General features: G+C 53.6%; 1 protein-coding gene across 1 annotated transcript; it reads right to left on the minus strand.

Moving 5' to 3' along the window:
• LOC110572294 (alanyl aminopeptidase, membrane) lies at positions 1-25,795 on the minus strand. Its single transcript, XM_021680542.1, has 21 exons — positions 25,779-25,795; positions 17,482-18,315; positions 16,812-16,954; positions 16,560-16,699; positions 16,012-16,138; positions 15,775-15,929; positions 15,400-15,513; positions 15,164-15,307; positions 14,957-15,022; positions 14,748-14,813; positions 13,101-13,273; positions 12,861-12,940; positions 11,440-11,573; positions 11,264-11,319; positions 10,147-10,294; positions 7,110-7,201; positions 6,275-6,385; positions 6,022-6,189; positions 5,095-5,235; positions 4,591-4,672; positions 1-609 (listed from the first exon to the last, which is right to left on the minus strand). The coding sequence occupies exons 2-21, from the start codon at positions 18,087-18,089 to the stop codon at positions 460-462; spliced, it is 2,898 nt and encodes a 965-aa protein (XP_021536217.1). The 5' UTR covers positions 18,090-18,315; positions 25,779-25,795; the 3' UTR covers positions 1-459.
• Between the last annotated feature and the right edge of the window lie 1,909 nt (positions 25,796-27,704).

Below are 27,704 nucleotides of genomic sequence, written 5' to 3' on the forward strand. Positions count from 1 at the left end.
TAGAAATCCTTTATTTACATTTTCTCTTAGAAAAAAAATATATAGATCTTCTGCCCTGTTGATTCTTTAGGTTCAGGGTCTTTATGGAAAGGTGAGAGAGGGCACAGGGCTACCCCCCCAAGGCCATCCATCGTCCATTGAGGGCTTCTGCTCATCTGGCCCTAGAGCTGGGCTTCCCTGAGATCAGCCCCAGGGCCCTGGGTGACAGGCACCATGCCAGGTCTGGGGTGAGGGTTGGCATGAGGGGCAGGGGCTGGAAGGTGCTTGGACAGTCTGGTCATCAGGAACTGGATCAGCCCCATGGGCAGCCTGGAGAAAACGTGGGCCAGAGACTTTGTCCCTGAGGGGAGGACACCATCGCCTCAGGCTCCAGGAATGGGGTACTGTCGTGGGCCATGGGGGCAGACACATAGAGGCATCTCACATGGGGGCCAGGTGACAGTTAAGGACCAAGGACTATTAGCTGTTTTCTGTGAACCAACTAAGCACCACTTGCTTGTTTTCTTTCACCCACTTGATGTTCACTTTGGTCTTCTCCAGGGCTTGCTCCAGAGCCCGAGTAGCCGAGCCGAAGCCTGTGTCCATGTTGTTCATCTTGAACTGCTCCAGCTGCCAGGAAAATGAAGATTCTCAGCCCCAGGCTGGGTCTCTAACTCAGCCTCAAGCAGAGGGCTGTGCAGTCCTCTGAACTCCCACCCATATTAGGGCCCTTGGGAACACAGCCACAGCCTGTTCTCCAGGAAAGGAAGGGCCCGTCCTTCTCTCCCCCTGGGATAAAGTCTTTATCTAGGGCAGAGGTCAAAACTAACAACCTCGTGGTTAAATCCGGCTCCTGGATATACCTGATCTTCACTGTTTATGTTATTATGTTATGTTAATCACCATACATTACATCATTTAGTTTTTAATTGAACTGTAATCTCAGTCCAATCAAGGGAGGAGAGAGGGACAAATTAAATAAGATACCACAAGGAAGCAATCAGCCAAATTCAAAATGTGGCTATTTCTATACTACAAATAACCTCGTTGTTTCAACAAATAAATGGCATTATTAAAAAAAGAAAAAAGATGTCACAGATTAAAAGATATATTGTAGAGGTTGTAGCCAGGGCAATTAGGCAAGAAAATGAAATAAAAGGCATCCAGAATTGAAGAAGTAAAACTATTTCCATTAGCAGATGACATGATTTTGGATACAGAATATCCTAAGGAATCTACCAAAAAAACCAATTAAAACTAATGAATTCAGGGGCGCCTGGGTGGCTCAGTCGGTTAAGCGGCTGCCTTCGGCTCAGGTCATGATCCTGGAGTACCGAGATCGAGTCCCGCATCAGGCTCCCTGCTCAGCGGGGAGTCTGCTTCTCCCTCTGACCCTCCCCTCTCTCATGCTCTCTGTCTCATTCTCTCTCTCAAATAAATAAATAAAATCTTTAAAAAAAAAAAACTAACGAATTCAGCAAGGTTGCAAGATGCGAGAGCAATATACAGAGATCGTAGTACATTTCTACACACAACAATGAAAAATACAAAAATGAAATTAAGAAAACAGTTCCGTTTACAATAGCACCAGAAAGAATAAAATACTGAGGAATAAATTTGACAAAAGACATGCAAGACTGGCATGTTGAAAACTATAAAGCGTTGTTGAAAGAAATTAAGAAGACCCAAATAAAAGAAAAAAAGACCCAAATAGACCCAAATCTGTATTAATGGTTTGGAAGATTTAATATTATCCCGTGGCAACCCTTCCCAAATTGATCTACAGACTCGATGCAATCCCTATCAGAATTCCAACTGCCTTTTTTTTTTTTTAATTTTTTACAGAAACGGACAAGCTGATCCTAAAATCCATAAAGAAATGCAAGGAACTCTGAATAGCCAAACAATCTTGAAAAAAGAACAAAGTTGGAGGGCTCACGTCCCTAAACTCACTGCAGAGCTACAGTAATCAAGAGAATGTGGTACTGACCTAAGGACAGATAGATCAATGATATACAATTGAGAGTCCAGAAATAAACCCTCACATTTACAGTCAACTGATTTTCAACAAGGGTGCCAAGACCATTCAGTACGGGAAAGAATAGTTTTTTCAACAAATGGTGGTGAGACAACTGGAGAGCCACATGCAAAAGAATGAAGTTGGACCGGGCGCCTGGGTGGCTCAGTCGTTGAGCGTCTGCCTTCGGCTCAGGTCATGATCCCAGGGTCCTGGGATTGAGCCCCGCATCGGGCTCCCTGCTCGGCGGGAAGCCTGCTTCTCCCTCTCCCACTCCCCCTGCTTGTGTTCCTGCTCTCGCTATCTCTCTCTGTCAAAAAAAAAAAAAAAAAAATTTTTAAAAAAAAAAAAAAAGAATGAAGTTGGACCCCTACCTTACACCATATACAAAAATTAAGCCAAAATTGATCAAAGTCTTAAATGTAAGAGCTAAAAGGGTAAGATTCTTAGTAAAAAGCATGTATAAATCTTTGTGACCTTGGATTAGGCAATTGTTTCTTAGATGTGACACTAAAGCACAAGCAGTAAAGGAAAAATCAGAAAGCTGGGCTTCATCAAAATAAAAAAACTTCAGTGCATCAAAAGACACTATCGAGAGGGGCGCCTGGGTGGCTCAGTCGTTAAGTGTCTGCCTTCGGCTCAGGTCATGGTCCCGGGGTCCTGGGATCGAGCCCCACATCGGGCTCCCTGCTCGGCGGGAAGCCTGCTTCTCCCTCTCCCACTCCCCCTGCTTGTGTTCCCTCTCTCACTGTGTCTCTCTCTGTCAAATGAATAAATAAATAAAATCTTAAAAAAAAAAAAAAAGACACTATCGAGAACGTAAAAAGACAATCCACAGAATGGAAGAAAGCATTTGCAAATCAGGTATCCAATAAGGGTCTAGTATCCAGAATATATAAAGAACCCTTACAACTCAACAATAAAGAGACAAATACCCAATTAAAAAATGGGCAAAGGATTTGAATAGACATTTCTCCAAAGACGATATACGAATGGTCAATAAGCACATGAAAAGGTGCTCAACATCATTAGTCATTAGAGAAATGCAATTCATACTACTTCACACCCACAAAATGGCTATAATTAAAAAAGAAAGAAAGAAAGAAAATAACAAGAGTCCACAAATACAGAAAGACATTGGAACCTTCCTACATTGCGGGTGGAATGTAAATTCGGTGCAGTTACTCTGGAAAACATTTTGCCAATTTCTCAAAAAGTTAAACATAGAGCTACCAAACAATCCAGCAACTCCACTTCTAGGCGTATCCTCAAGAGAAACAAACACATACGTTCACTCAAAAATGTGTACATGAATATTCATGACAGCATTATTCATAGAGTCAAAAAGTCGGGGCCCCTGGGTGGTTCAGTCAGTTAAGTGTCTGCCTTCGGCTCAGGTCATGATCCCAGGGTTCTGGGATCGAGTCCCACGTCGGGCTCCCTGATCAGCAGGGATTCTGCTTCTTCCTCTCCCTCTGCTCCTCCCTGGCCCCGCTTGTACTCTCTCCTGCGCGCTCTCTCTCTCTCAAATAAATAAATAAAAATCTTTAAAAAAAAAAAAGGTGGAAACAACCCAATGTCTATCGACGGATCGGCGGATAAACAGATGTAGTATAACCACACAATGGAATATTATTCAGCCATAAAAAGGAATGCTACACGTTACAACACGGATGAAACTTGAGAGCTTGATGCTAAGTGAAAGCCAGACACAAAAGGCCTCATATTATATGATTCCATTTTATGAAATATCCAGAATAGCCATGTCCATAGAGACAGAAAGTAGATTAGTGGTTGCCAGGGGCTGGAGACGGAGGAATGGAGAGTGACTACCACAGTTTCTTTTGGGGGGTAACAAGAATGTTCTGGAACAAGATGGTGGTGATGGTTGTATGACCTCATAAATATATTGAAAACCACTTAACACGGTGAGTGTCATGGTACATGAATTATATACCTCAGTGAAAAAAAAAAGACAAATCAACCTAATACAATGAGTTAACTTTGGCTTCTGATTCAAACATACATATCACTGCAAGAATTTTAAAAGAAACCTACAGGGTTTAAATTGACCCCGGGTAGAATATGATAGCAAGAAATTGTTCCTTTCCTAGTGTTTGCTAATGACATTGAGATTATCTGTTAAAAATTCCTTTATTTTAGATATGACTAAACCACTTACAGGTGAAATTATATAAGGGATCTCTGCTTGAATATTATATAAAATATAATATATTATATTTATATATATTTATATATATATTTATAATATATATATTATAAATATAATATAAAAAAAGAATCAGCAAAATGTTGACAATCATTCAATCTGGGTAATGGGTATGTGGAGGTTCATTTATACGATTCTCTTTACTTTTTGCCTACACAAAAATTCCAAGATGAATGTTTCTGATTGACTTGTCACCTTCTAAAAAGCCTGGATGCCCAGCCTCCCCTGGAAATGAGGAAGGCCTGGCAACATGGAGCCCAAGCTCCCTTGTGAGCACACTCAGGGGGCGCTCGCTGAATGGCAGATGCCCCTTTAGACTGGGGATGGGCCTCTGGGCGCCGCCCCAGGGTCCAGGGCCGCTTACCTGCCGCAGCTCAAACTCCGTGGAGAACCGTCGTGTCACTGCCTGGATGAGGTTGGAGAAGGAGAAGGAGCCGGTGCCGAAGCTGCGAGAAGGGGGAGGGAAGAGAAGAGGCGTGAGGGGCTGAGAACTAACTAACACTCAGTGACTGGCAGGCGACACCGTATCCTCAGGGCCACGCTGCGACTGTCATCGTGTAGAGGAGATGAAATGACATGCCCTAGGGACACGAACACTGGTGTGATTGCAGTGTCCCTGCTCCCACCTCTTCAGAGAGCCAGACTGTCCCCTGAGTGCGATGAGAGCCGGCCCACAACCTGCCTTGTCTTTGCCCCCCACCTGACTGACCTCAAGCTGGGTTAATTTTCCAGCACTCCTCGGCAGTGCCCACAGCCCCCCAGCTTCCAGCCCTGCAGTGTCCCATGCACACAGACACACAGACCCCGCCCCCCCCAGGACACCCCAGCCTCGGTGGGCACATCTCCTAACATGCTCCCGCAGACTCACTCGTCAAAGAGCTTCTTCCAGTTGCTCTGGACGAAGTCCCAGACCAGATTTTGCCCGACCACATTGCTGGCGATGCTGCTAAGCGTGGAGGTGACATCTTGCTTCCGGATGAGGTCAGGGTTCATGGTGTAACTCAGGTACCTGTGAGGGCAGGATGCTGACTTAATGACCAAGGGCTCTTGTCACAGGATTCGAGAGACAAGCCAGGACGGCGAAGGACCCCACCCTCCCCTCCCCCACACCTCTCCTGCAGCCTCTTAATATGGCTTTGGCCTACCGAGGGTTGAAGCCCCTAGTCCTACCTCCCTCTGGTAGAAGGGATACTGAGTCTCCTAGGCAGGGTCACTGGCTATGCCAAGTGTCATGTGTCACATGGCCCCAGTGCCTGATAAATATCTGAGGACAGGCCATGAACGAATGATAAAGGAAGGAGAACCAGAGCCAAGAGCCCTGTACCAGGAAGGGTGGCTACGTTTGTCTTTGACATGGAGAGAGGCTCTTCTTTCCTGGGTTCCGGGAATGGGAGCCAGGAGTGCTCATGCAAGAGCTTGAGGCATGCCCAGCTGCACATCCGAAAGGACTCAGGTCCAGCTGCCCCAGAGCCCTTGACAAAGAGGAGAACTGAGCTTCGGTCAACTGCAGGCCAAGAAGCCACAGCACTTGAAAACCTGGGACGGAGACCCAGACCTGGGTTCAGATCTTGGCTCCACCACTTGTTAAAGTTTCTGGACTTTGGGCAAGCTGTTTTGCTTCTCTGAGCCTCAGTGTTCTCATCTGTAAAATGGGGAACAGACCGCCCCACTGCATGAGTTTGTGGGGATCCCGTGAATGAGAGTGTGGAGGCCTGGCTGGTTCCTTCTCTCCCACGCAAGGATCCTGGTCCCCAGTGGGGAGGGAAAGTTAGCCCTGTCCGGCCGTGGCCCTCACCTGTTCAGGATCCAGACCTGGTTGCTGCAGGCCAGGGCTGCACGGAGTTTGTCGGCCTCGTTTACCAGCATGGCATTTTGGAACTGTTCCCACATGAAGTTCCACTCCTCCTCCCCACCCTGGGCAACAGCATTGCAGTATACGATGGAGCGCAGGTTGGGGTGGATCCTGGGTAGACAAGGGTCTGATGAGGACATGGCTGTGGGCTCGAGGGAGGGATGAAGGTTGGGGGAGGAGCAGGGGACACACTCACGGGTTATTTTGGGGGTCCTTCCTCCACTTTTCGAAAAGAGTTGAGACCAGCTCCTTACACTTAGGAACCCCATAGGTGCAGGCAGTGCTGACGGCGTTGATCTCGTTGTACCTGTGCGAGGGGTGACACTTGGTCAGCGTGCCCGAGGGTCACCTGGCCCAGACTCTGGCCAAGATTCCCCTGCTGATGCACAGCTCTAGGGAGGATGGCAGGGCCCGGGCTCTGTCTGGGGCTGCAGCCCACCCAGCCCGCTGGGTCCCCCTGTTTGCTTTGTGCCTTGGGCAGCCCAGGGACCTAGAGGGGTCAGCACAAGCTCCAGCCCCAATTTGAACATCTAGAATCTAAATGACCAAGGGGCGCGTGGGTGGCTCAGTCGGTTAAGCAGCCAACTCTTGGTTTTAGCTCAGGTCATGATCTCAGCGATCACGTCGGGCTCTGCACTCAATGGGGAGTCTGCTTGAGGATTCTCTCTCTCTCCCTCTCCCTCTGCCCCTCCCCAGCTCATGCACTCTTGCTTTCGCTCTCCCTCTCTCAAATAAATAACTCTTTACAGTAAAATAAAAGGACCAAGCCAGTGAGGGACCTCAGTTTCAGTTTGGTCCCTTGTACAAAGAGGTCAGAGGGGCCCACAGGCCATGAAGAACCTCAGGGTAGGCCTCCTACTCCCAGGAGGGGTTCTCTCCCTGCTGGCGGCCCTGGTCCAGCCAGGAGATGTCCTCAGGAGGGCACTGCAGGGCCCTGCTCTGGACTGCCCAGGTCAGGGTGTCTGGGCCGCCTGTGACCTCCGGAAATGAGCGAATGAGCAGGGCTCTGAGCTTCCCAACAGTATACTCACTGTTCCATCAGGGTCTGTGGGTGAACAGTCCAGTTGTGGGTGAGTCTTTCGAAATAATCAAAGAGAGGCGTGACCTGCTTCCTCAGGTAGTTCTGGGGAAAAGAAAACAGGAAGGGCTTCGAAGGCGGGACTCACGCCTGACCTTTCTGGAGCCCGCGCAGCCCCTGACGTGGGTGGGGAGGTGTTGCGAGGGCTAACGTCACAGAAGGCAGAGAGGCTGGAGGCTCAGGCCTCGTCCGGGGCTGCAGGGCTCAAAGGGGCCGGGGCTGGCCCAGGTTTCAGCTCACGGGTCTGAGGTTCTCCCTCCTGGAAGCCCCAGTCGGTCTAACCCTCCCGGTCTCCATGTCACCACTTTTGAAGACAGTGTCGGGTCCTACCCTCCCCCCTGCCGCCCGATGCTAAGTGTCCCACGTGTGTTGTGAGGAGCTTAGAAAACACAGAGCAGCATCTGCAGAAAATAAAATCTATTCAGGAGCTTCCCCAAACTATGATTTTCAAGTTGGTGAGTTTACCCCTTCTTTTTCCTTTTCTACCTAGCCTCTCTATAATTCTGCACGCTGCTCTTTGTCCCTGACACTGGGACGTAAGCCCCGCCTTATGTCCAAGAACAAACTTCGGAGAACAAAGGAAATAGGAAGGGAAACCAGAGTGGATGAGGGGCCCGTGCAGTCAAGGAGCTGGAAGGCGGGGAGAGAGGGATGGATGGGCAGAGTGGCCGCGACACGGCTCAGAGTCAGAGGGACGGGTCTGCAGGGGACAGGGGTGAGGCGGGGGCTGGACACAGGGCAAAGGAGTCAGAGTCTGTAGCAGGAGTAATTAAACCCCCAAGCTCCCACTTCCGTCCTGGCAGCAGGCAACACCCCGCCCTCCCCTGTGGGTGAGGCTGAATGAGTAGAGGCTCAGAACTGCGGGTCGCCAGACACAGGGGAAGTGTTGGTGGACTGCAGAGAGGGCCAGAGGTGAAAGTTTATATCCTGAATGGAGATATCTCCAGTTTCTTCCCCCATCCCCAATCCCAGAAACTGAGCATCACCAGCTTCATTATAGAAGATACAGGATGGCTCTGTGGTCTCAGAGGAACACACTCATGGGTACTATTTTTTTTCTTTTTTTTAGTAATCTCTATACTCAACGTGAGGTTCGAACTCACGACCCCAAGATCAAGAGTCACATGGTCTTCCAACTGAGCCCACCAGGCACCCCATGGATACTAATATTCGAGGGTCCCCATGAGGAGTCACTTGTCCACCCAGTCACCCCCCAGTGAGACCCGCAGGTAACAAATGTGACCTCCTCACAGAACTTCCAGTTGCCTTTTATTGCCTCACTCTCAAATCCAAAGGGGGCAGCTCAGCCTGCAACGTGAGGTCTCCAAAGGAGACCAAAACAAACAGAAGACTCAGGAAACAAGTCAATGGAAGAAAAAGAAAGCTTTGTAAAAGCCTGAGATGAAGACCCTCTGAACGTTCCAAGAAGATATGCATAGGATGCTGGACCCAGGGCCAGTACTTGGAAGTTTAAACGCAAGACAGAAGAAAGGCCAACGCAAGAACAGTAAGTTGGATTAACAGGGGACCCAGAAAGAGAACCGAACAGCAAGGAGGGGGAGAACATCTTAAGGAGCAATGCCAAAATGTCCAGATAGAAAGGGTAGGGGGAGGAGAAAGACCCACACAAAGGCCCACCAGGATTGAGAAAAGAACCCACAGGCTTCCCGAAGGGAGAGAATGGCCACATTCAAATAACCAGGAATGAGCAAGGCTCTGAGCTTCTCAACAGCAACACGAAAGGCTGGGCGTCAGTAGAGCGAGGCCTGAAATTCGCTGAGGAATAATTTCCAACCTAGAACCTTCTACACCCAGGTAAAATCTGGGTCCTGTGTCGCGGTGGGACAAAGACATTGCAGATGATGTGCCTCCACGTCCAATGAACACTTTCTCAAAAACTCCTGGAAGGGGTGCTCCCCCGTGGGAGAGAGAACTCAAGGAAGAACCCCCGGGTTTGGGAAACAAGAGAGGCCGCACCACGGGAGAGCCTGCCAGCACCAAACTGAGCAACAGCTCGTATTGATAAAATATGACTTCCCTACATCAGGAGGATGGGGGTCAATCCAAGGTGGGCAGCTTAATGAGTTAAAAGCTCATTTACCCTAATACCTCATTTACCCTGATAGGAAGTTAATGTGAAAAAGTTTTAATAAAAATGATCTCTTCAAGGGGCACCTGGGTGGCTCAGTCAGTTGAGCGTCTGACTCTTGATTTTGGCTCAGGTCATGATCTCAGGGTTGTGAGATCGAGCCCCGCGTTGGGCTCCGTGCTGGGTGTGAAAGTCTGCTTAAGATTCCCCCTCTGCCCCGTCCCACCCAACCTCACACACGCAGTTGCTTTCTTTCTGACAAAGAAAAAAAAAAAAGATCTCTTCGAGTATTATCTGATGGTTGTGTAATATGCCATCAAATGGATACTGTAGTTTACTTAACCAATCCCCAACTGTTGGACATTTGAGGGCTTGGGGTTCTTTTTTTTTGTCTGAAACTGCCGAGTTTCCCTCTGGTCTCCCTCATGGGAGCCTCAACATACCCCACCCCAACCACCCCAACTTCAAAGCTGTTAACACCTGCATCTCCCTCCCCGCCCTTGGGCTAGGCAGGTGTGGGCCTGCTCACTTCACAGAGGGGTTCGCTGGGGCTGAAGAGAGTTGGCCGAAGCCACCCAGCTGGTAAAAGGTGGGCCTTCCAGCTCCCAGCGCCATGGCTTCTTCTGTGCCTTCTGACAGTGCTAATTTCCCAAACAGAAACTTCGCTAGGAGTCTGTGTCCCTTCTTTGCCCTCTCCAATCTGCTCCCCTCGTCGGTACCTGCTCCCTTCATTCCATAGCCCTCTTGCCACCCTACCCAGCCTGCTCTCGGCAAAGAACTCCGTGTTGTGGCAGCCTGAAGGGTCCACCACCACTCCAGACAGTATCTCTGTGAACTCCCTGTGATGCAATTTCAGGCACTGGGTCAATGGGTCCTTGAACCCTGCCACGCCCCTCTGTACCTTCATGGGGCCGTAGACCTCAGAGCGGTCGAACATGAGCTTGAAGTAGCTCAGGCTGCTCAGGGCGGCCTCCCAGGGCATGTACTCTCTCTCTTGGATCAGGAAGAGAGTGCTGTTCAGCGCCAGGGTGACAGGGACCTTTCGGGCACTGGGGACAAACAGAGAGGCTCAAGTAAGTCCAGCCCCACGGAGGGGACCCCAAACCCTTCGTGGAACCTAAGGTCCAAGAGCCCCAGCCGAGGATGGGGCTGGGGGACATGGATGCTGGCTGGTACCACAAACGAGGCCAGCTCAGGCCCCGCCCTCATCCACGGCCAATCATGTATTGTCCCCATTTTACAAATAGGAAACTGAGGCTCAGAGAGGTCAAGTGACTTGCCTAAGGCCACAGAGCTGAGATTCATAAGGACAAAAAGCCTGCGCTTTTTTTTTTTTAAAGATTTTATTTATTTATTTGAGAGAGAGGGAATGAGAGAGAGCACATGAGAGTGGGGAGGGTCAGAGGGAGAAGCAGACTCCCTGCCGAGCAGGGAGCCCGATGTGGGACTCGATCCCGGGACTCCAGGATCATGACCTGAGCCGAAGGCAGTCGCTTAACCAACTGAGCCACCCAGGCGCCCCAAGCCTGCGCTCTTTATTCTGCCCACCTCTTCTCTTGCTTGGCCCTCTGTGCCTTCCTCCCCCTCCCTCTCAGGCCATGTGCACACATTTGGTTCAGAAATGACCGTGTCTGTGGGGGACTTCACTTAAATCAGCTTAGCACCTGCTGGGAACACAGTATGTACTCCATCTCTCCTGTCCTGGCCTTCCCAGATTTTCTGAGCACCTAGCGTGGCGGCCTGGCACGCTGTTAATCCTCAGAAAAAGCTCGGTGTTGTGCAGTACAGCATGGTTTTAGAGTGGACGGGCCTGTGTCTGGCTGTCAGGGGCTCCCCCTGTGTGGCCTGAGGTAAAGTACTCAGTCTCGGATGCCTTATCTGGGGGCCCAGGGAGGACTGTGCAGAAGCACAGGGAGCCCGCTGCCCTGTGCCTGGGACGGGAAGGCCAAGAGGAACAGCACTTGCTCAAGTCACCAGGCCTGAGCCAGGCTGGGCCCGAGGAGGAAGGGGGCACTCACCTGGCCAGGTTGAAGGTGTCATGGATGACCTGAGCCCGGTTGATGACAGGGATGACCTAGAAGGGGCAACAGAGGGTGTGACCTCAGGCTGGTGGTGAGGGCAGGCCTGGCAGTCTGGAGCGCCATGTTGGGCCCGGGTCTGGGGCAGGGGATGGGGTGGGGCGGCAGACACCCACCGACAGGTTTGTCTGCAGCTGAGTCTGGATCTTTCCCCAGTTCTCTTCGTCATAGTTCACCAGGTAGTAGCCCGTCACGTTGAGGTTCAGCAGGACCCACTCATTAGCTGTGGTTTTGAACAGGTCATTCTGGGCTGTGGGGAGAGACCAGAGCTGGGTGGGGCTGCTCACAAGGCCACAAGCTGACGCTTGGCCTGCCTCTCTCCAGGCCTTGGTGAGAGCAGCCTCTCATGCAGCCTGGCACTGGCTGGTCCTCAAGCCTTGGGCGATGCCAAGGAGAGGGGAGGGGAAGGGGCATAGGACTGGGCTGCCAGGCCAAACTCTGCCATGGGTTGGCCGGTGACCTCAGATGGACCTCATGCGGTCTCTGCCCCTCCATGCCCACCCTGCCTCCCACAGGCTCCACGTGGCTGGGCCAGTGACCGCGGCCTGGATATCTCCATCCACACCCCCCCCCCGACCACTCAGATTCAACTCCCCAGGCTGTTACTCCTCCTCCTCTCTGGGCTTGTAAACAGCCCCATCATGCCCCAGTCACCGAGGGGGAAGCCCAGGCAATGCCTCCCTGCTGCTCAACCCCCCAGTGCCCCCACTACCAGCCTTTCTCCTGGCAGCCAGAACGAGGTCCTTCCATAGAGGTGGTTCTCACCCACTTCCCACCTGCCCGGGCTCCTCCTGGCCTGAGGACACAGCCGCTGTGTCCTGCAGCCTGCAGGGACCTCAGGACCCAGCCTCACTTTGAGGGCACACGTCTGCCCTACCACAGTCCTTACGTTCTCTCCTACCTCTGTGCCTTGCCCTTGCTATTTCCTCTGCCGCCATGAGCCTGGCTAAGTCCTTCCCTTCCTCTAGGACGCCGCTCACCCCCTCCAGGACGCCTTCCCTCACCTCTCCACAAAGCTAAATCTTCCTTATTCCTAGCTCCCTGCCCTGTGCCCCAGCAGCCCAGAGGCTGTACATGCCTCTGTTAAAGCACTCAACACAGCTCTGGAAAGTTCTAGCTGCTTATCTTCCTTCTCTTCATCTGCGGTTCTGGCCTAGGCCAAGGAGGAATTGCCTTAAGCTTGGTTTCCTCGGTACCTGGCAGAGCAGGGCTGTTCATACTTTGTGCCAGGTGCTGTTTTAAACATTTCCTATACATTCTCTTCTTGAGTCCCCACACAAACTCAATGGCGTAGATACCGTTCTCAGCCCCATTTTATAGACGAGGAAATGGAGACCAGAGAGGGATGGTAACTCGCCCTGGGTCACCCAGCTGGGCAACAGCAGAGGAGAGCTTAGAACCAAAACAGTCGGCTCCATTGGTTGAATGAAATGACGAAGGAAGCCACCACCGAGGCCTGCCGTAGCCCCCCAGAACGTGGGCCAGGAGCTGGGAGTCTGGGCTGGGCCTGCCGTCCACTAGGGCAGGGCCGGATTACCCTGTGCATTTCCTGGAAGCCAGTAGTTTTCCTGCTGTATGCCATTTCTGATGAAAGTGATGGGCACAATCCACAGGTAGCTGCAACAAGAGCCCCCCAGACCAGGTGGTGAGAGGCAGCAGCTCCTGGACACAGCCAAGGAAGAGCAACCACGGGGCGCCCCGGGGTCAGGGGGCGCCACGGCCACTGCCCCTCCGAGCCCCTCCTAGGACGCCTGCCTCAGTGGCCCCGTCTGCTCACTTGAACTCTGAGGGGCGGGTGACCACGGACTCGGAGTCAAGGAGGAAGTGCTGCTGGGAGATGGTGCCAGTGGTGGTGTTCACGGTGATGACCGGGAAGCCCATCTGCAGAATCCAGCGGTCCATGATGTTGCGCACGGTGTCTGGCAGCTTGATGGCTTGATCGTTTACGACCTGGGGCACAGCAACACGGTGCGGCCGTCAGCGGAGCGCCCCCTCCCACTGCGCCCACCCGCCCAGCCTCAGCAGACCCCCCAGGCTCGCTGTGGAAGTGCCACCTCGTGGGGAGGCAGGAGCGGGGCTCCCAGCCCCAGGGCTGGGCGAGCTGAGAACTTCCAGGCGTTTGGTGCACTGCACATCAGCTAAGCAAATCTATGAGGGTCCCCCGCTTCTGTGGCCCAACGTGAGGTGGGTATGTGGGGGGGCAGCCAGCATGAACAACCCTGGAGGAGGAGAGGGCAGAGGAGCAGACACGGTGCAGAGCGAGGGAGAGGGTGAGAGCGTGGGTGGTCTGGGGACGGGCTTAGGGTGCTCTCTATTGTCTTCTTAGGTTTTTTTCCTCTGTTTTCACGCACATGCATTGCTTTTGTAATAATGGCAAGAAGCCAACAACATCTGTTAATAAGTGAGAAAATAAAGACAGAAAGAGGAAGAAGAGCCTCAGAAGGCCAGAAGCTGAGCAGGGAGGGGAGCCGGGAGCTGCTGCAGAGAGATGGGGCTCAGGGACAGAGGGAGTGGGAGGGAGGGGTGGAGCTGGAGGGGCACCAGGCATGGAGGAGGGCTCAGCTTTGCAGGAGAGGAAGGAGCGGGAGACTGAGGCAGGCTAGGAAGACAGTGGGTGTGGAGGGCAGGGACCGAGGCAGTGAGGTGCCCCCGGTCAGCAGGTTGTGGGAGGTCCGGGGAGGGGGTGGAATTGGGGAGGGGGGCCGACCAGGCTCCTGGCAGATAGAAGTTGGGCCGGAGACCAGCCAGGAGGGTGCTGGAGCCCAGCCGTGACTCCCTGCCGAGGCCCTGGGTCTCCCCTCCCTGCTGGACTGGGCTCGGGACTCTGGAGGAGTCAGTCAGGCTGCTGTAAAGGAGGGCAAATGATGGGAAGATGGGAGTGTGTAGACTCCAGCCCTAGGAGAGGCAGGGAGGGGAGAGGGGAGGCGGGGTGGTCAGAGGGTCTGTCCCACAGACCGGGCTGCGTGGGGTCTAAGAGGACAGGAATGCAAGGCAGGACTGGGAGAGAAGGTCAAAGTCAGTGCTGTGGATGCCGGAGTGTGCAGAGTCATGCCTGGGAGGGGCGGCCAGGAGTGCTGAGTAGGTGGAATGACCGGCTCCAGAGTCCCAGGCAGAGGAGGGCTTAGGAACCGTGCGGGCTGGTTGATGAGGGTGCTCCTCGGCTCCCATCATGCAGCTCACTGCAGTGGGGGGCAAGCTGCCCGCCCGAGCTCCGGACCCACGGTCTCATAACACCTCCTTCGAGGAGCTCTCATGGCACCCATTTTACAGATGAGCAACCAAGGCTTCAGAGGACCTGCCTGGGCTGGTAAGCAGTGGGGCTGGACACATTCTCCCACACGTGCTGCACCCCCCGCCGGCCCCGGGGACTTACAGCATCTCAGGACCCCCACAAAATGGCTGCAGGTGGCTGGCTGTTACTGACCTTCTGCAGGTGGTCCCACAGGTCCAGGTAGATGGTGTTATTGTAGGCAAAGGTGTGGAGGTAGGACTGTGGAAAGACAGGCCACAGTGAGGGCAAAGCTGGTGCTCCCCCGCCTCTGCCACGGAACCCCTGCGGTAGGCAGGGGCTTGGGGACACAGGGCAGGGGCTGGGGGAAACCCACCCCCGCATGGCTGGCCCAGGGTACTCACCGCCACGCCCTTCTTGAACACATTCTCCGTCAGGAAGCTGGAGAGCATCCTGAGGACCGAAGCTCCCTGGGGAAGGGGAGGGGGGTCTCAGAGAGCGATGCTGAGCCCACAGGACCAGGCCAGAGCCGTGGCTGGGGCGGGGGCGAGTTGGGGGCCTCCATGGGCCGAGTCCCCACTCCATCTGCCTGCCCCCCACTGCCTCAGTACCTTGCTGTAGGAGATGGAGTCGAACATCTCGCTGATCTGGGCTGGCGTGTTGACCTCATTGGCAGGCGAGGACAGCGGGTGGGAGGAGGCGAGCGCATCTATGGCCATCACCCTGTACACGTCGTTCAGCACCATGAGGTCTTTCTGCAAATCCCCAGTGGCCATCAGGAGACCAGCCTGGCGGTGGGGTGGGACCGCCGACCCCGCACCCAGGGGCCCCCAGGCAGCTGGCTCACCAGATTCCAGGTGGGCTCTGCATGGTCGGCGCCCAGGTACTCCACGTAGGAGGCAAAGCCCTCGTTCAGCCACAGGTCATTCCACCATTCCAAGGTCACCAGGTTCCCAAACCACTGTTGGGGAGGGAAGGTCAGCCCAGCTAGCCACTCTGGCCTTGTGGTCACTCACAGTACCCGGAACGCCCCTTCCCCGAGCGTCCCCACGTGCCAGGCGCCGGTCAGCACTTCACCAGCGTCGCCGTGACTCCCCTCCACTATCCTGCCTGCTGGGAGCCTCCTCCCTTTGCAGCGGCCTAGGGCAGAGCCAGGGCTTGTGCCCTCTCCTCCCAGAGCCCCCTACTCACTTCTCGGCGCGCCCTGGGATGGGGGGGCTACCTGGTGGGCCAGCTCATGCGCAATCACGGTGGCCACCCGCTCCCGGTTGCTGCTGGAGGAGGACTGCGGGTCGAAGAGCAGAGAGTTCTCCCGGTAGGTCACCAGCCCCCAGTTCTCCATGGCGCCAGCGTTGAAGTCAGGTAAGGCGATCTGGTCTGGGGGGGCAAGGCCATTGGCAGGATGGCCTCTGGGTAGGGAGCCCCATCCTCTGCCCCCACCGCAGGGCCCCTCACTCACCAGATTTGTTGAGTGGGTAGGGTGTGTCATAATGTGCGGAAAAGAAGTCTAGGATGGGGCCTGTCACATTCAGGGCATAATTTCCATGGCCCTGGTCGATCCCACTAGGCCGAGCCCAGATCCGGATCTGCAAAGAGGATGGAGGTAGGTCAGAGGCCCTCCTTGGTCCCGGTGCAGACGGGCAGGGCCCCAGGGGCCAGCAGGCTAGTGAGGGCACCAACTAGGTTAAACTGAGAGGCATGAGCAGCAGAGAAGGCTGGGGCGGGGGGGGTGTCTCTGAGAGTATTTGAGTCCTAGGGAGGAGCCTTTAGGAATAATAGTAGTCATGGCCACTGTCTGCCTGGCACCCAGGCATTGGGAACGCCCTTCATGAGGACAGACCCATTTTTCAAATGCAGAGACTCAGGGTCAGAACTTAAGACACTTGTCCAAGATCCCTCAGAGGTGGGATTCGAACACTGGAATAGGGGCTGAAGATGGGAATGAATTAAAACAAGAATATCCCTCGGGCCGATCCTGGGGAGGGACGGGTGGGCCCGGCTTCTTACCAGGACGTCACTGGGCGTTCTCGTCTCCACATGCTTGAACTCGCTAACGATGTAGGCCAGCAGGTAAGTGGACATTACAGGCGTGGTTTCAAACTCGGTGACATTCCAGGTGGAATCTCCCGAAAGAGGGACGCTGGGGCCTGGGCACGGAGCAGTCAAACATGTAGAGATGTCTCCTCTGCCCTGCATCGCGTCCTAGCCCCGGGCCGCCTCCTTCCTAGGGTTGCGTGGCCCCAGGACGGACGCACTCACCTCTGGGCAGCATGTTGGACAGGGCCACGAGGTTGTGGGGGTGGATGAGGGTGATGTTAAACGTGGCCTTCATGGCTGGTTCGTCGAAGCACGGGAAGGATTTCCGGGCATGTGTGGCCTGCATTTGCGTTGTGGCCAGCACCCTGCCCGAACCAGGACATTAGAACACACGCCGGCGGAGAATGCCTGCGCCCCGTCAGGGTGGGCAGGGTGGGGGGTTTCAGGGTGTTGCCGGGCATGCAGGAGAAGGGCTGCATGAAAGGCTGGTCCTGCCTCATCCCTGCCCTCCCCACCTCCCCCAGGCAACCTCTGGGGCCTGACAGGCAACTCCTTCTGGAGTCAGGGTCAAAGTCCCAGCAGGCTCCACCCCTGTATTAGCCGGAAGACCTTGGGCAAGTTTCTCTCCCCTGAGCCCCAGTTTTCCTATCTATCCAAGAGGCTTTACCACTAGCCCCTGACTCCCTCATGTGGGGTACGGAAGCCCCCAGGAGAGGTCTGCTTTCTAGGCAGATGCTCCCCTAGCACCTGTGGATGGAGTCAGGGGCCAGCGAGAGGCTCCAGGAGGTTCAAAGGCTTGCAGTCCAAGCCCTTTCTTGGCCCCCAGGATCCAGCTCTGCCTCAGCATCTAGGACCTGCCCCCACCCCACAGACAGACCCCGCGGCAACTTACTTTTTGACGCCGTTCTCTATATACTCGCTGCGGTAGAAGCCCGCCAGGTCGTCAGCCAGCTCCCCCTGGAACTCGCTGTCCATCTCATACTGGCCATTGACCTGCAGTGGCTCCCGGAGGTGCACCACCAGGTACTCGGTGAGCTCCACCAGCTCGGTCGTGTCAATGGCGGGGGCCCGCGTGCCCCCCACGCCCCGCAGGGCCACCCTTTGCCCCTGGTTGTTGGTGTAGTTGAGCTTATTGCTGTGGATGATGATGACGTTGGTGGGCTCACTGCACGTGAACCGAACGGTGCTGGTGCCGTGGAAGGTGTACAGACCCTCACTATTGGGGGTGAGGTAGGGCTTCAGTGTCACGTTGTAGGAGCTGGGAATCAGAGTCTTGGGGAGGCGGTAACGGTTCCATGGTTTGCTTTGGTCCAAGGTGGTGGCCGTGGTGGTGGCTGCGGTGGCCGTGGGCTTTGTGGGGACCGCCGTGGAGCTCCCGGTGTTCTTGTTCTTCTCCTGGGCATACACCACGGACAGAGCGATGATGGTGCACACGGCCGCCACGCCCAGGATGATGACCGGGATGCCCAGAGCCTTGGAAATGTAGAAGCCCTTGGCCATGGTGAGGGCAGAGGGGGAGCTGGGAGCAGTGCAGGACGGTGAGGAGCAAGGTAGCCTCGGGCCAGACTTATATCCCTGAGGGGGTGGGGGAGGAGCCCCACAGCCCACAGCCTGGGCGAAAATTAACCAGGGCTCACACAGGCAAAGGTCAGTGGGCTGGGCAGGGGCACCCTCCGCTCAGGCTCCGGAGAGGAGGAGATCCAGACACAGTGAGCCGGGGTGCCTGCTGGGGAGCAAACAGTATCTGATTACAGGCTGCAGGAAGAGGGAGCAGTGGGGCTGGGTGGCACTGATCTGCCTGCGTGCTGGGACAGTGGGGACAGAAGCAGGAGGACTGAGGTTAGAGTCAGGGAAGGACTTCCCAGGAGCAAGAAGAGGTGGGAGATGCAGAGGAGAGAGTCAGTTTCTGGCTTGGGTCACCCCTGTGGCTGGATCCCGGCAGGAGACCCAGGGCAATCCAAGCCCTGGGGACAGGGTCCCAGCCTCCCTTGCGTTCTTCTAGAGCAGGGAGTTCTTCCAGATTCCCCCTCTTACCCCTTCTTGCCAAAAATTTCTATCTCAACTATCAGCACACTGAGGAGAAAGAAAGAAGATGTTCTGCCCTTTTTTTTTTAAGAGAGGAGGCCGGTGGAGGCTTAACCTCTTCCCAGCTGTGACCTTGGGCAGGTAAGTCTACCTTGCTGAGAGCTCTCACCTCATAAATAGATAATAGTATTCACCTCTCAGCTTTGTTGCACAGATTGAACAAGAGAACATATTAAACACCACATGGCAGAACCTAACCATCATTATTCGCTTCTTCCTTACTCAGAGCTCAGCCATGGCCTCTTTTCCTAGCCTTAGTAGAAATGAAGATATTATTTATCATACTTAAGAAAATGATGTTCATTATCACTCTTCCTATTAGGCAGCCCAGTGTCTCAGACCTTGACACCTCCTGACCCTTACTTCCATGTCCAATTCTGCCCCCATCCCCAGATCTCACCATGTCCTTGGTCAAAGCCACTCTCCCTGTTTATGCAGACACCAGTATCCCCCCAGGGACTCGCCACTTCCGCTCAGGCCCCCTCAAACCTGTTTGCCACAAGAATCGGATCACTTTTCATCACGGCTTCAAACCTTCCTGGGGCACCTGGCTGGCTCAGTCAGTGGAACATGCCACTCTTGATCTCAGGAACATGAGTTCAAGCCTCATGTTGGGGTAGAGATGACTTAAAAATAAAATTGCAAAAAAACAAAAAAAACAAAACCTTCCTTTTGCTCATAAAATCCAGACTAACTCTTCCAAAGGGACCTACAAGTTCAGATGCCATCAGCCTGCCCACCTCCCAGCCTCATTTTCACCACATTCCCTTCTGTCCAGCCACTCTGGTCTTCAGCCAGCCCCTCTGCCACAGGCCCTTTGCACATGCTGTTCCCGCTGACTGGATCCTCTTCTCCCAATTCTTTCCCTAGTTATTTCCTATTCATCCTTCCAGTCTTTCTCAGAGAAGCCCTCCCTGGCCAGGTCAAGTCTCTATTAGTTCCATTAGTACCACAAACCTCTCCGTCGAAGCCCTGTAACTCAGTACAGTTTTCCGTTTGATCCCTGTGGTGAAGACTTGAGCCCTGTCTGTCTCTCCCAGCAACTTCAGTCCCCATGAAAGCAGGCCCTTGGCTACTTCCACTCATCAGCCCCTGGCATGGTGCTTGGCACACAGCAGGTGCTCAATACATATTTGTTGAGTGAACGCACTCATGCATGAATCGATTCAGGAGTCACTGCTTTTTTTTGGGGTTTTGACTTTTTATTGTTATGTTAATCACCATACATTACATCATTAGTTTTTGATGTAGTGTTCCATGATTCATTGTTTCAAGAGTCACCGCTTATTGAAGTCTTTTTTTTTTTTTTTAATACTAATAGACTTTATTTTTAGAGCAGTTTTAGGTTTGCAGAAATATTGAGCAGCAAGTACAGGGAACTCCCATACACCTCTTCCCACCCTTGGCCACACACAGTTTCCCCTCTTTTAACATCTTGCATTTAGTGTGGTATATTTATTAAAATTGATGAGCCAGTATTGATTCATTATTATTAACCAAGGGTCATAGTTTACATTAGGATTCATTCTTTGTGTTATACATGCTATGGGTTTTGACCAATGTATAATGATGTGTATCCACCATTAAGGTACCATACAGAATAGTTTCTGTACCCTAAGAATTCCCTGTGTTCCACCTAATCATTCCTTTTTCCCTTCCCCCAAACCCTTGGCAGCCACTCATCCTTTTTTTTAAATTGTGATAAAATACACATAACATGAAATTTACTCTTTTAACCATTTTTAAGTGTATAATTCAGTAGCATTAAGTACATTCACAGTGTTGTATAACCATCATCACTATTTCTAAAACTTTTTCATCAACCCAAACAGAAATCCTATACTCATTAAACCATAACCCCCAAACCCCACCCTACCTCAGCGCCTGGTAATTATTGACGTCTTTCTAGCCCATTTCCACCTCTGGCCCTGCCCCCACTCTGGCCCTGGGAGAACTGTCTGCCCCTTCTCGGAACCTTCCTCCAACCATGGCAGACAAGCAGTGTTCTTGTTCAGGCCAAATGTATCTCAGGGCTCACTTGTGCTGGCTCCAGCAGCTTGTCAGCCCCTTCAGAACCTTATTCATCTTCCCCTGCCCGCCCTAGCTCCAGTCTGCCTTCCCCTGAGCCCGTGTGAACGCTTGGGAAGTGAATGCACACACGCACTGAATGGACACGTAGATGAATTCATTCACGCGCAACCGCAAGAATGAATGACTGCCACCTGTCATTGGGCCGGCGGAGGTGAGAGGCTGAGTGCGGGGTCTTCGGGGGGATCCCTAGTGCTCATCTTTCAGACTGAGGGTGTTCTGAGCCCTTGGCATTCCTTTCCTTCTCTCTAGAGACCTGCCTACGGGGCCCTGGGCTGGCGGGTGTGCACTTCCCACCGTGGTGGCCAGGACCCACCCTCCTCAGGCCTGGGCTGAGGGCCAAGGGCACTAATAGAAAGCCAAGTGCCCGAGAGAAGGCTCCAGCTTGGGCATGGTGACACAGGGCACAGTGGCTCCCAAGGGTGATGTGGCATGTGTTCCCAGTCTATCATTGGGGCCAGGGTTGACCTAAGGAGGCCATCTGTATAGCAACCCTACTGTAGGCTGGCCCCCAGCGCCCTGTGTCCCCCTAAACCAAGTTTCAATCCGTCCCTGCCTGAACCTGCAGCCCCCCACCTCTGAAGCAGAAAGACCCATGAGCCCACTTGGCCTAATCCCGTCTCCAAAGAAAGAAAGAGGCCCTGCCTGGCCCACTGTGGTCTCTTCCTGTTTGTTTTGGACACGGACCACAGGCCCAGCTGGCTGGAATCGTTACTCTTTTGGAAAGGGCCTCTAGTTTTCAAAGTTGGCGCAGCAGGCAGCTTATTGCCCTGTAATAAGGGGTCCCTGCTCTGGGCACCAGGCCAGCTCAGGCTGGGGGGCACAGAGAGGGGTATGCTCCGCAGCTTCCCCCCTGCTAGGGCCCAAGCCTGGCCATCTTCACACCGCTCTGGGTAGTGGTGGCAGTCCCCAGCCTCAGCACACACCTCAGCAGAAGGATCTTCCTTTCCTGCTCAAGCTCGGTCTCTAGCTCCTCACTGCCTGCAGAAGGAAACCTCAGTCTTGAGTCTGAAGACCTTCCGTGAACTTGACCATCTGGCCTCTCCTCTTTCCAATGCCTACTGTGGCTCCAGGCTCAGCCATGTCCCCAAACCTGCTGGTGCCTTTACTCATCCTGTTTCTGCTACTAGGAATGCCTTTCCTCTCCCTCCTGTCAAACTCCTACTCATCCTTCAAAACCCAGCTCAAATGTCACGGCCTTCTTCTCTCCCCTCTGTGCTTCCCTGGCCTCTGTTCCACATTTCTAAAACAGCATTTAGGAATAGACCATCTGTGTGTTCAAAAGCCGGCCACTAGACCCGAGCACCTTAAAGGAAGACCCTAATTTTATAAGCCCCTCCATTACCAGCACAGGGCAGGAGCCCAGTAAATACTGGCTAAACGAATGATCATGTACACAATCCTTGCCATGGCTTTTAGGTCAGGCATGATCCAGCCCTCCAAGATTTTCTGGTCTCATCTCAAGCTTTCTTCCCCTGTCACCCTCTGGACTCTGCCCACAAGCCTCTTTCTGTTCCTCAAGCCCACCATGTTCTCCCCCTTCAGGCCACGTACCGCAAACCCCTCCCCACCAGCAACAAGCTGCTCCTTGGGTCTGGAAAGCTTCTGTGTTTCTCTCACCCATCATCCTGGAGGCTCACTTCAGTGATGCCGTCCCAGGACAGCCCTCCCAGCACCCCCAAGCCTCTCAGCACCATGGGGACAGTATCCCCCACACCAGGAAACACCTAGTACAGAGCGGGCAGATAACACCTGCTTGTGGAATGGATGCATCAATAAGAAAATGAGCCAGGGTTAAAGACGGAACTCGCCCTAGTTCAGACACTTGATCCTGGGGGCGGATTTCCCTCCCATACCTCATACTCCTTCTTGGGCTCCTGGATCATAGACACAAATCACCTTTGTGACTTTTGCCATATCTGTGATCCTCTTGTATATTATTCACTTAATAGTTTTCTTTTTTTTTTAAAGATTTTATTTATTTGAGAGAGAGAGAGAGTGCACACGAGTGGGGGGAGAAGCAGAGGGGGAGGGAGAGGGAGGGGGAAAGAATCTCAAGCAGACTCCATGCTGAGCATGGAGCCTGACACGGGGCCCAATCTCACCACCCTGAGATTATGACCTAAGTCGAAATCAAGAGTTGGATGCTTAACTGACTGAGCCATGCAGGCACCCCAATATTTTTCTTTAAATCAGTCCACTATTTACTCTCCTTCAGAGCAATAATTACCGGGAACTCATGGTTAGATGTGTTAAGTTATAATTTCTCCTGTATACATTTTAATTAATGATTATTGATTTAAAAACTATTCATCAAGGTAGCCTCTAAAATCATCTTGTATCACTGCACTCACTTTGGAAATCATTGCTCCACCCTGTCTGGTTCTGGGGCTGGGGTCCCCTGTGAGCTGTCTTTGGAGTGGGACCTTTCTGCAGGTGAGCAAAATGTGTGTGTTCCTTTTACTGTTAATCTCTTGATGAGGGAGAAGCTGAGTACCTCCAGCCCCTTCTCAATCAAAGCTTCCTTTCTATGGGTTTATATATTTCTGCCTGTCTTTGTTTTGGTCTAGAGAACAAAAGTTCTTCTCAATTAAAAAAAAAATAAGGTTGACCAACTTGGAGAACATTTAAGGCACACATGTAGGAGACCTCAACTGAACGAGAAAAGGCACCTTTGTCTCAGATGTGGGGGGCACAGATTGCCTTCTATTCCAACATGGGAAAGCCAGGAGCCTGGGAGGGGGTGTGGTGGGGAGAGCCCGGGACCTGCAGTCTGGTGCGATCCAGGCTCCCTCACAGACCCCTTGGGTAAGCTGCTACTTAACGCTCACTCAGTTGCCCCTTGTCACCTGCAAGGCTGGGCAGGCTGGGTTCTAAGGGACAACCTGCAGCCCATCCGTCTGTCCTGAAGAAACAGCGAGAGGGAGGTGGGGACGAGGCTAGGGCCCCAGCATAGGACACACTCTGGCCCCTCAAGCCCCTGGCCTACTCCCAAGCTTCTGAGGCCTCCATCCACAGCTGTGTGAGGCTGGGTGTGGGCCAGCCCCCAGGGTGCTTCCTCTGGGAGCATCAGACATTGTCCGTCCTGTGAGAACCTCAGAAGGACCTGATAGGAAGTTAGCTCCTGCTATGGATTTCTAACCCAATGTAGCGCACTCAGGAGGGAAGGAGCGGAGAGGCCCTGGTGGGCTCGGGGGTGGTACACCAGCCATGGAGGGACCATTCTGGGCTGTGGAGCTTGCCTGGCTGCTCCCATCTGTGTAACTGAGCATCTACTATGGGTCCCACCAGGGTAATCACCACCGGTGGGCTGGCTGTTGAGGAAACCGAAGCAGAGAGAGATGAAGTGACTTGCCCAAGGTCACACAGCTAGTTACCGGCAGCTTTTCCAGCCTTAACTACACACGCACCCTCCCAATCTCAGAAAACGTTCTCCCACCCCACCCTACATTTTCTCCTGGGCCCTGGAGGAGACAAGCACTTTTTAGCATAACAACATGATAGCAAGTTACAAAGGCCGATCTGGGCAGGATGAAAGGTCTGATCACCTTTTAGGGGGACTGTGTCTCCCTTCTGAATTTTTATTTTTATTTATTTATTTTTTGAGAGAGAGAGCATGCGCATGTGCGGGGGCGGGGGGGGGGGGGAGGGCAGAGAGAGAGGGAGAGAGAGAATCCCAAGCAGGCTCCACACTCAGCACGCAGCTGACACGGGGCTGGATCTCAGGGCCCTGAGATCATGACCTGAGCTGAAACCAAGAGTCAGATGCTTAACTGACTGAGCCACCCAGGCGCCCCCCCTTCTGAATTTTATAGGCACATTAAGGGTCATGGAGCTGAAGCGGCTGTTGCAGGGAATGGCCCAGAGACTGAAGATCTGATGGAGGCCAGCTTGGGGGCTCTGCCAATGGGCTATGGGCTCCATGCCTCCAGACCAGGACCGGAAGCTGGGGGTGGTTCTAGGAAGTGGAACTTCTTGGCAGGAGGGCCGCGGTGGGGGCTCCTACCAGACACAGGCCTGTGGAGGACTCTGACCTTACTTCCATGGGTGCAGCTGGAGCCCCTGTGAGGCCTTTGATGACAGATACCTAGGGGGGCCCAGGCAGGTGATGATGGCTGTCAGTGGGGATAAAGGCACCAAGGGGCCTCGGTGTGAGCAGCTGACCCACCGTCCCTGCCATCCCTCTCAGACTGTCCGGCAGCACCCAGCAAGGGGTTCTGGACCTTCCACCAGAGTCACAAGCCCAGGAACTATACCCAATTCCAATCCCCCGGGCCCTTCCAATGTGGGGACCCCCGCGATCTCCTCAGAAGCCTTAGCAATAAAACTTCAAGCAGAGGGGCTGGAGGACCTGACTTAGGGATGTGGGAGTGATAAGAAGCTGGCCCCAGAGGCTGGGGTGGGGTGGTGGGAACCCAGGGTGGGGGCTGGGCTGCCTCACACAGTTGGGCCTCCCCCCCCATCTGTGAAACTGAAGCAGCTTCGCCTTCTTCCAGGAATGGTCTAGACTCCAAGGCTCCACAGGGAAGCGGGCTAGGAGGCCACAAGATCACAGCGGGATCTCTGCCAAAAGAATTCCTCGCACTTGTGGTGGTGGGCCCTGGGGAAGGGGCCGCAGACACCCGCTCCTGCGCAAAGGAGCAGCCCAAGAAGCTGGCCAAGGAGGTGGTCAAGGCAAGGCGATCAGGCAGGAACAGACGGGAGCAGGAGAAACTCAAGGAGCTAAGAACGAAGCCCCCGGGCAGGGGCCCCCTGGCCACAGGTGGAATGAAGAAATCTGGCCCCAGTAAGCCCTTCCTGTGCCTGGAGCGGTGGCGACGCTTCATTCCATTCCTGCGGAAACATCTGGGGTCCCTGCCACAACATCCGTTGCCACCCAAATCTAGAACCTAGTGTTGTCTTGGAACCTGTTGTACATTTAGGAATAAACTTCTGTAAGAAGAAGAGGAGGAGGGGGGGGGCCGGAGAAAAGAACAGAAAAGAAAAAGTTTTCGCTCTCCCTGAACCTCAGTGTACCTGTCCGAGAAGGGGGCGTCGGCAGCAGATGTGGGGTCCTCTGCTCACGCTTGCGTCCCGGTCCCTCGCTCACTCCGGCTGCCGCCCCGCAGCCCTGCACCCGGCCCGCAGCCCCTCTGCGCCCGCAGCCCCGCAGCCCCTCCGCAGCCCCTCCAGCACGCTCCACTTGCCTGCGGCCGCAGACGCCCTCCACCCAGCGGGCTGGGAGCCTCCTCCCGACGACGCCGCCGCCGAATCAGGCGGCCACCGACAGCTGCCCCACCAGGGCCTGACTCCTCCTTTCCCCGTCTTTTTAAAGGGAAGTAACCTGACCCCACCACCTCCGGGTTAACCCCTTTCAGGCCACCGGCCCGCAGCTCCGCCGGGACCCGTCCCGCGCCCGCCCCCCCGCAGCCTCCCCGGAGCCCCCCGCGGGTGGGGAGCCGCTCCGCCGCCGGCCGGGCTGCGCCCCCTGGAAGCGCCCTTCGGTTCCGGGTGCCCTGCGCCCCCCACCCCGAGCGCCCCCCTGGGGCCCGCAGCCCCAGCGCCCCGCCCCTCCACATCTGGACAGCACGTGTCACTGAGGGAGGGGCGCGGAGCCTCGCCCTTGGAGTTGCGGGTGGGGGGGCGAGCCCTACTCACCCAGAAAGACACCTAGCAACGCCTGGAGATGAATGTTCCAGATAACTGAATCATGCCAGGACACAAGTTAGCTTTGGTAATACCTTCATCATCAAGAAGGCAGAGAACCGCAGGACTTAGGGGAAAAAAAAAAAAAAATTAAAAATTAAAAAAATAAAAATAGAAAGACCAGAGCCAGGAGTATGCATGCGCTTCTCGTCCGGAGTCCAGGCGCTGTGCAGCCAAGAGCAAGGCACTCTTCTTCTAGGGGCATCTTTCTGCTGGGCAGTACCAGATGATGTCCCTATTCCTTTCCTCTGGCTGTTCTAACAAATTAACACAAACTTTAAAACAATGCACATTTATTACCTTACAGTTTCATTAGTCAAATCCAAAATGGGTCTCTCTAGGCTAAACTCAAGGGTGTCCACAGGGCCTCCTTCTGGAGGTTCTATGGAGCATCCACTTCTTTGCCTTTTCCAGCTTCCACATTCCTTGGTGTGTGGCTGCCACCATTTTTCAAAGCTGTCAATGGCCCCATCTTTCTGACATTGTGTCAATCCAACACTAGCTCTTCTTCCGCCTCCTGCTTCTACTTTTAAAATCCTTGTGATTACATTGTCCAACAAGATAATCTTCCTATTTTAAGATCAGCTGATTAGCCATTTCAGTTCCATCCGCAACTTTAATTCCTCTTTGCCACATAGCGTAACATAGTCACAGATTCGGGGGATTAAGAAGAGGACATCTTTGGGGTGCCTGGGTGGCTCAGTCGGTTAAGCATCTGCGTTCGGCTCAGGGCATGATCCCAGGGTCCTGGGATCGAGCTCCCTGCTCAGCGGGGAGCCTTCTTCTCCCTCTCCAGCTCCCCCTGTGTATGCGCTCTCTCACCTCTCTGACAAATAAATAAATAAAATTTAAAAAAAAAAAAAGAAGAAGGAGGAGGAGGAGGAGGAGGAGGTATCTTTGGGAAGGGGGACATTAATCTGCCTACCACAATATTCAAGATGCCTGCCAGAATCTCAAGTTGAGAAGCACACTTAGAGATCACCCAATCTAATCGGCTCCTCCTTATCCATTACTGGGATCTGTGGGACAGTTAAGCACTGTGCTGCATGGTCCAGACTAGGTGTTTTCTGATTCCACTTTATTATACTTTCACTTGCTCTTCCTTTGGCAACTGTATAGTGGACCAGGGTGCCTCTAAGCAGCAGTCTTGCTTCCCCTCCCTAATTTGTTGCTGTGCTCTTGAAAGCCAGGTCACAAATTTATTGGAATATAGAAGTGTGTGTAAAGTAAGAGTAGGTAGGCTCTGAGTGAGACCCC

This window comes from Neomonachus schauinslandi, chromosome 9, assembly GCF_002201575.2.
Source record: "Neomonachus schauinslandi chromosome 9, ASM220157v2, whole genome shotgun sequence".
In the NCBI taxonomy this organism is placed as follows: domain Eukaryota; kingdom Metazoa; phylum Chordata; class Mammalia; order Carnivora; family Phocidae; genus Neomonachus; species Neomonachus schauinslandi.

What these genes read in the sequence shown, in the direction of transcription:
- LOC110572294 (XM_021680542.1), bottom strand. Translation starts at nt 18,089, where the DNA reads ATGGCCAAGGGCTTCTACATTTCCAAGGCTCTGGGCATCCCGGTCATC. An exon ending in CAGAGCCCACCTGGAATCTG is followed by an intron (nt 15,308 to 15,399) that starts GTGAGCCAGCTG and finishes GGGGATTTGCAG; the next exon opens with AAAGACCTCATGGTGCTGAA. An exon ending in GACACCTTCAACCTGGCCAG is followed by an intron (nt 10,295 to 11,263) that starts GTGAGTGCCCCC and finishes GTTTGTCCCCAG; the next exon opens with TGCCCGAAAGGTCCCTGTCA.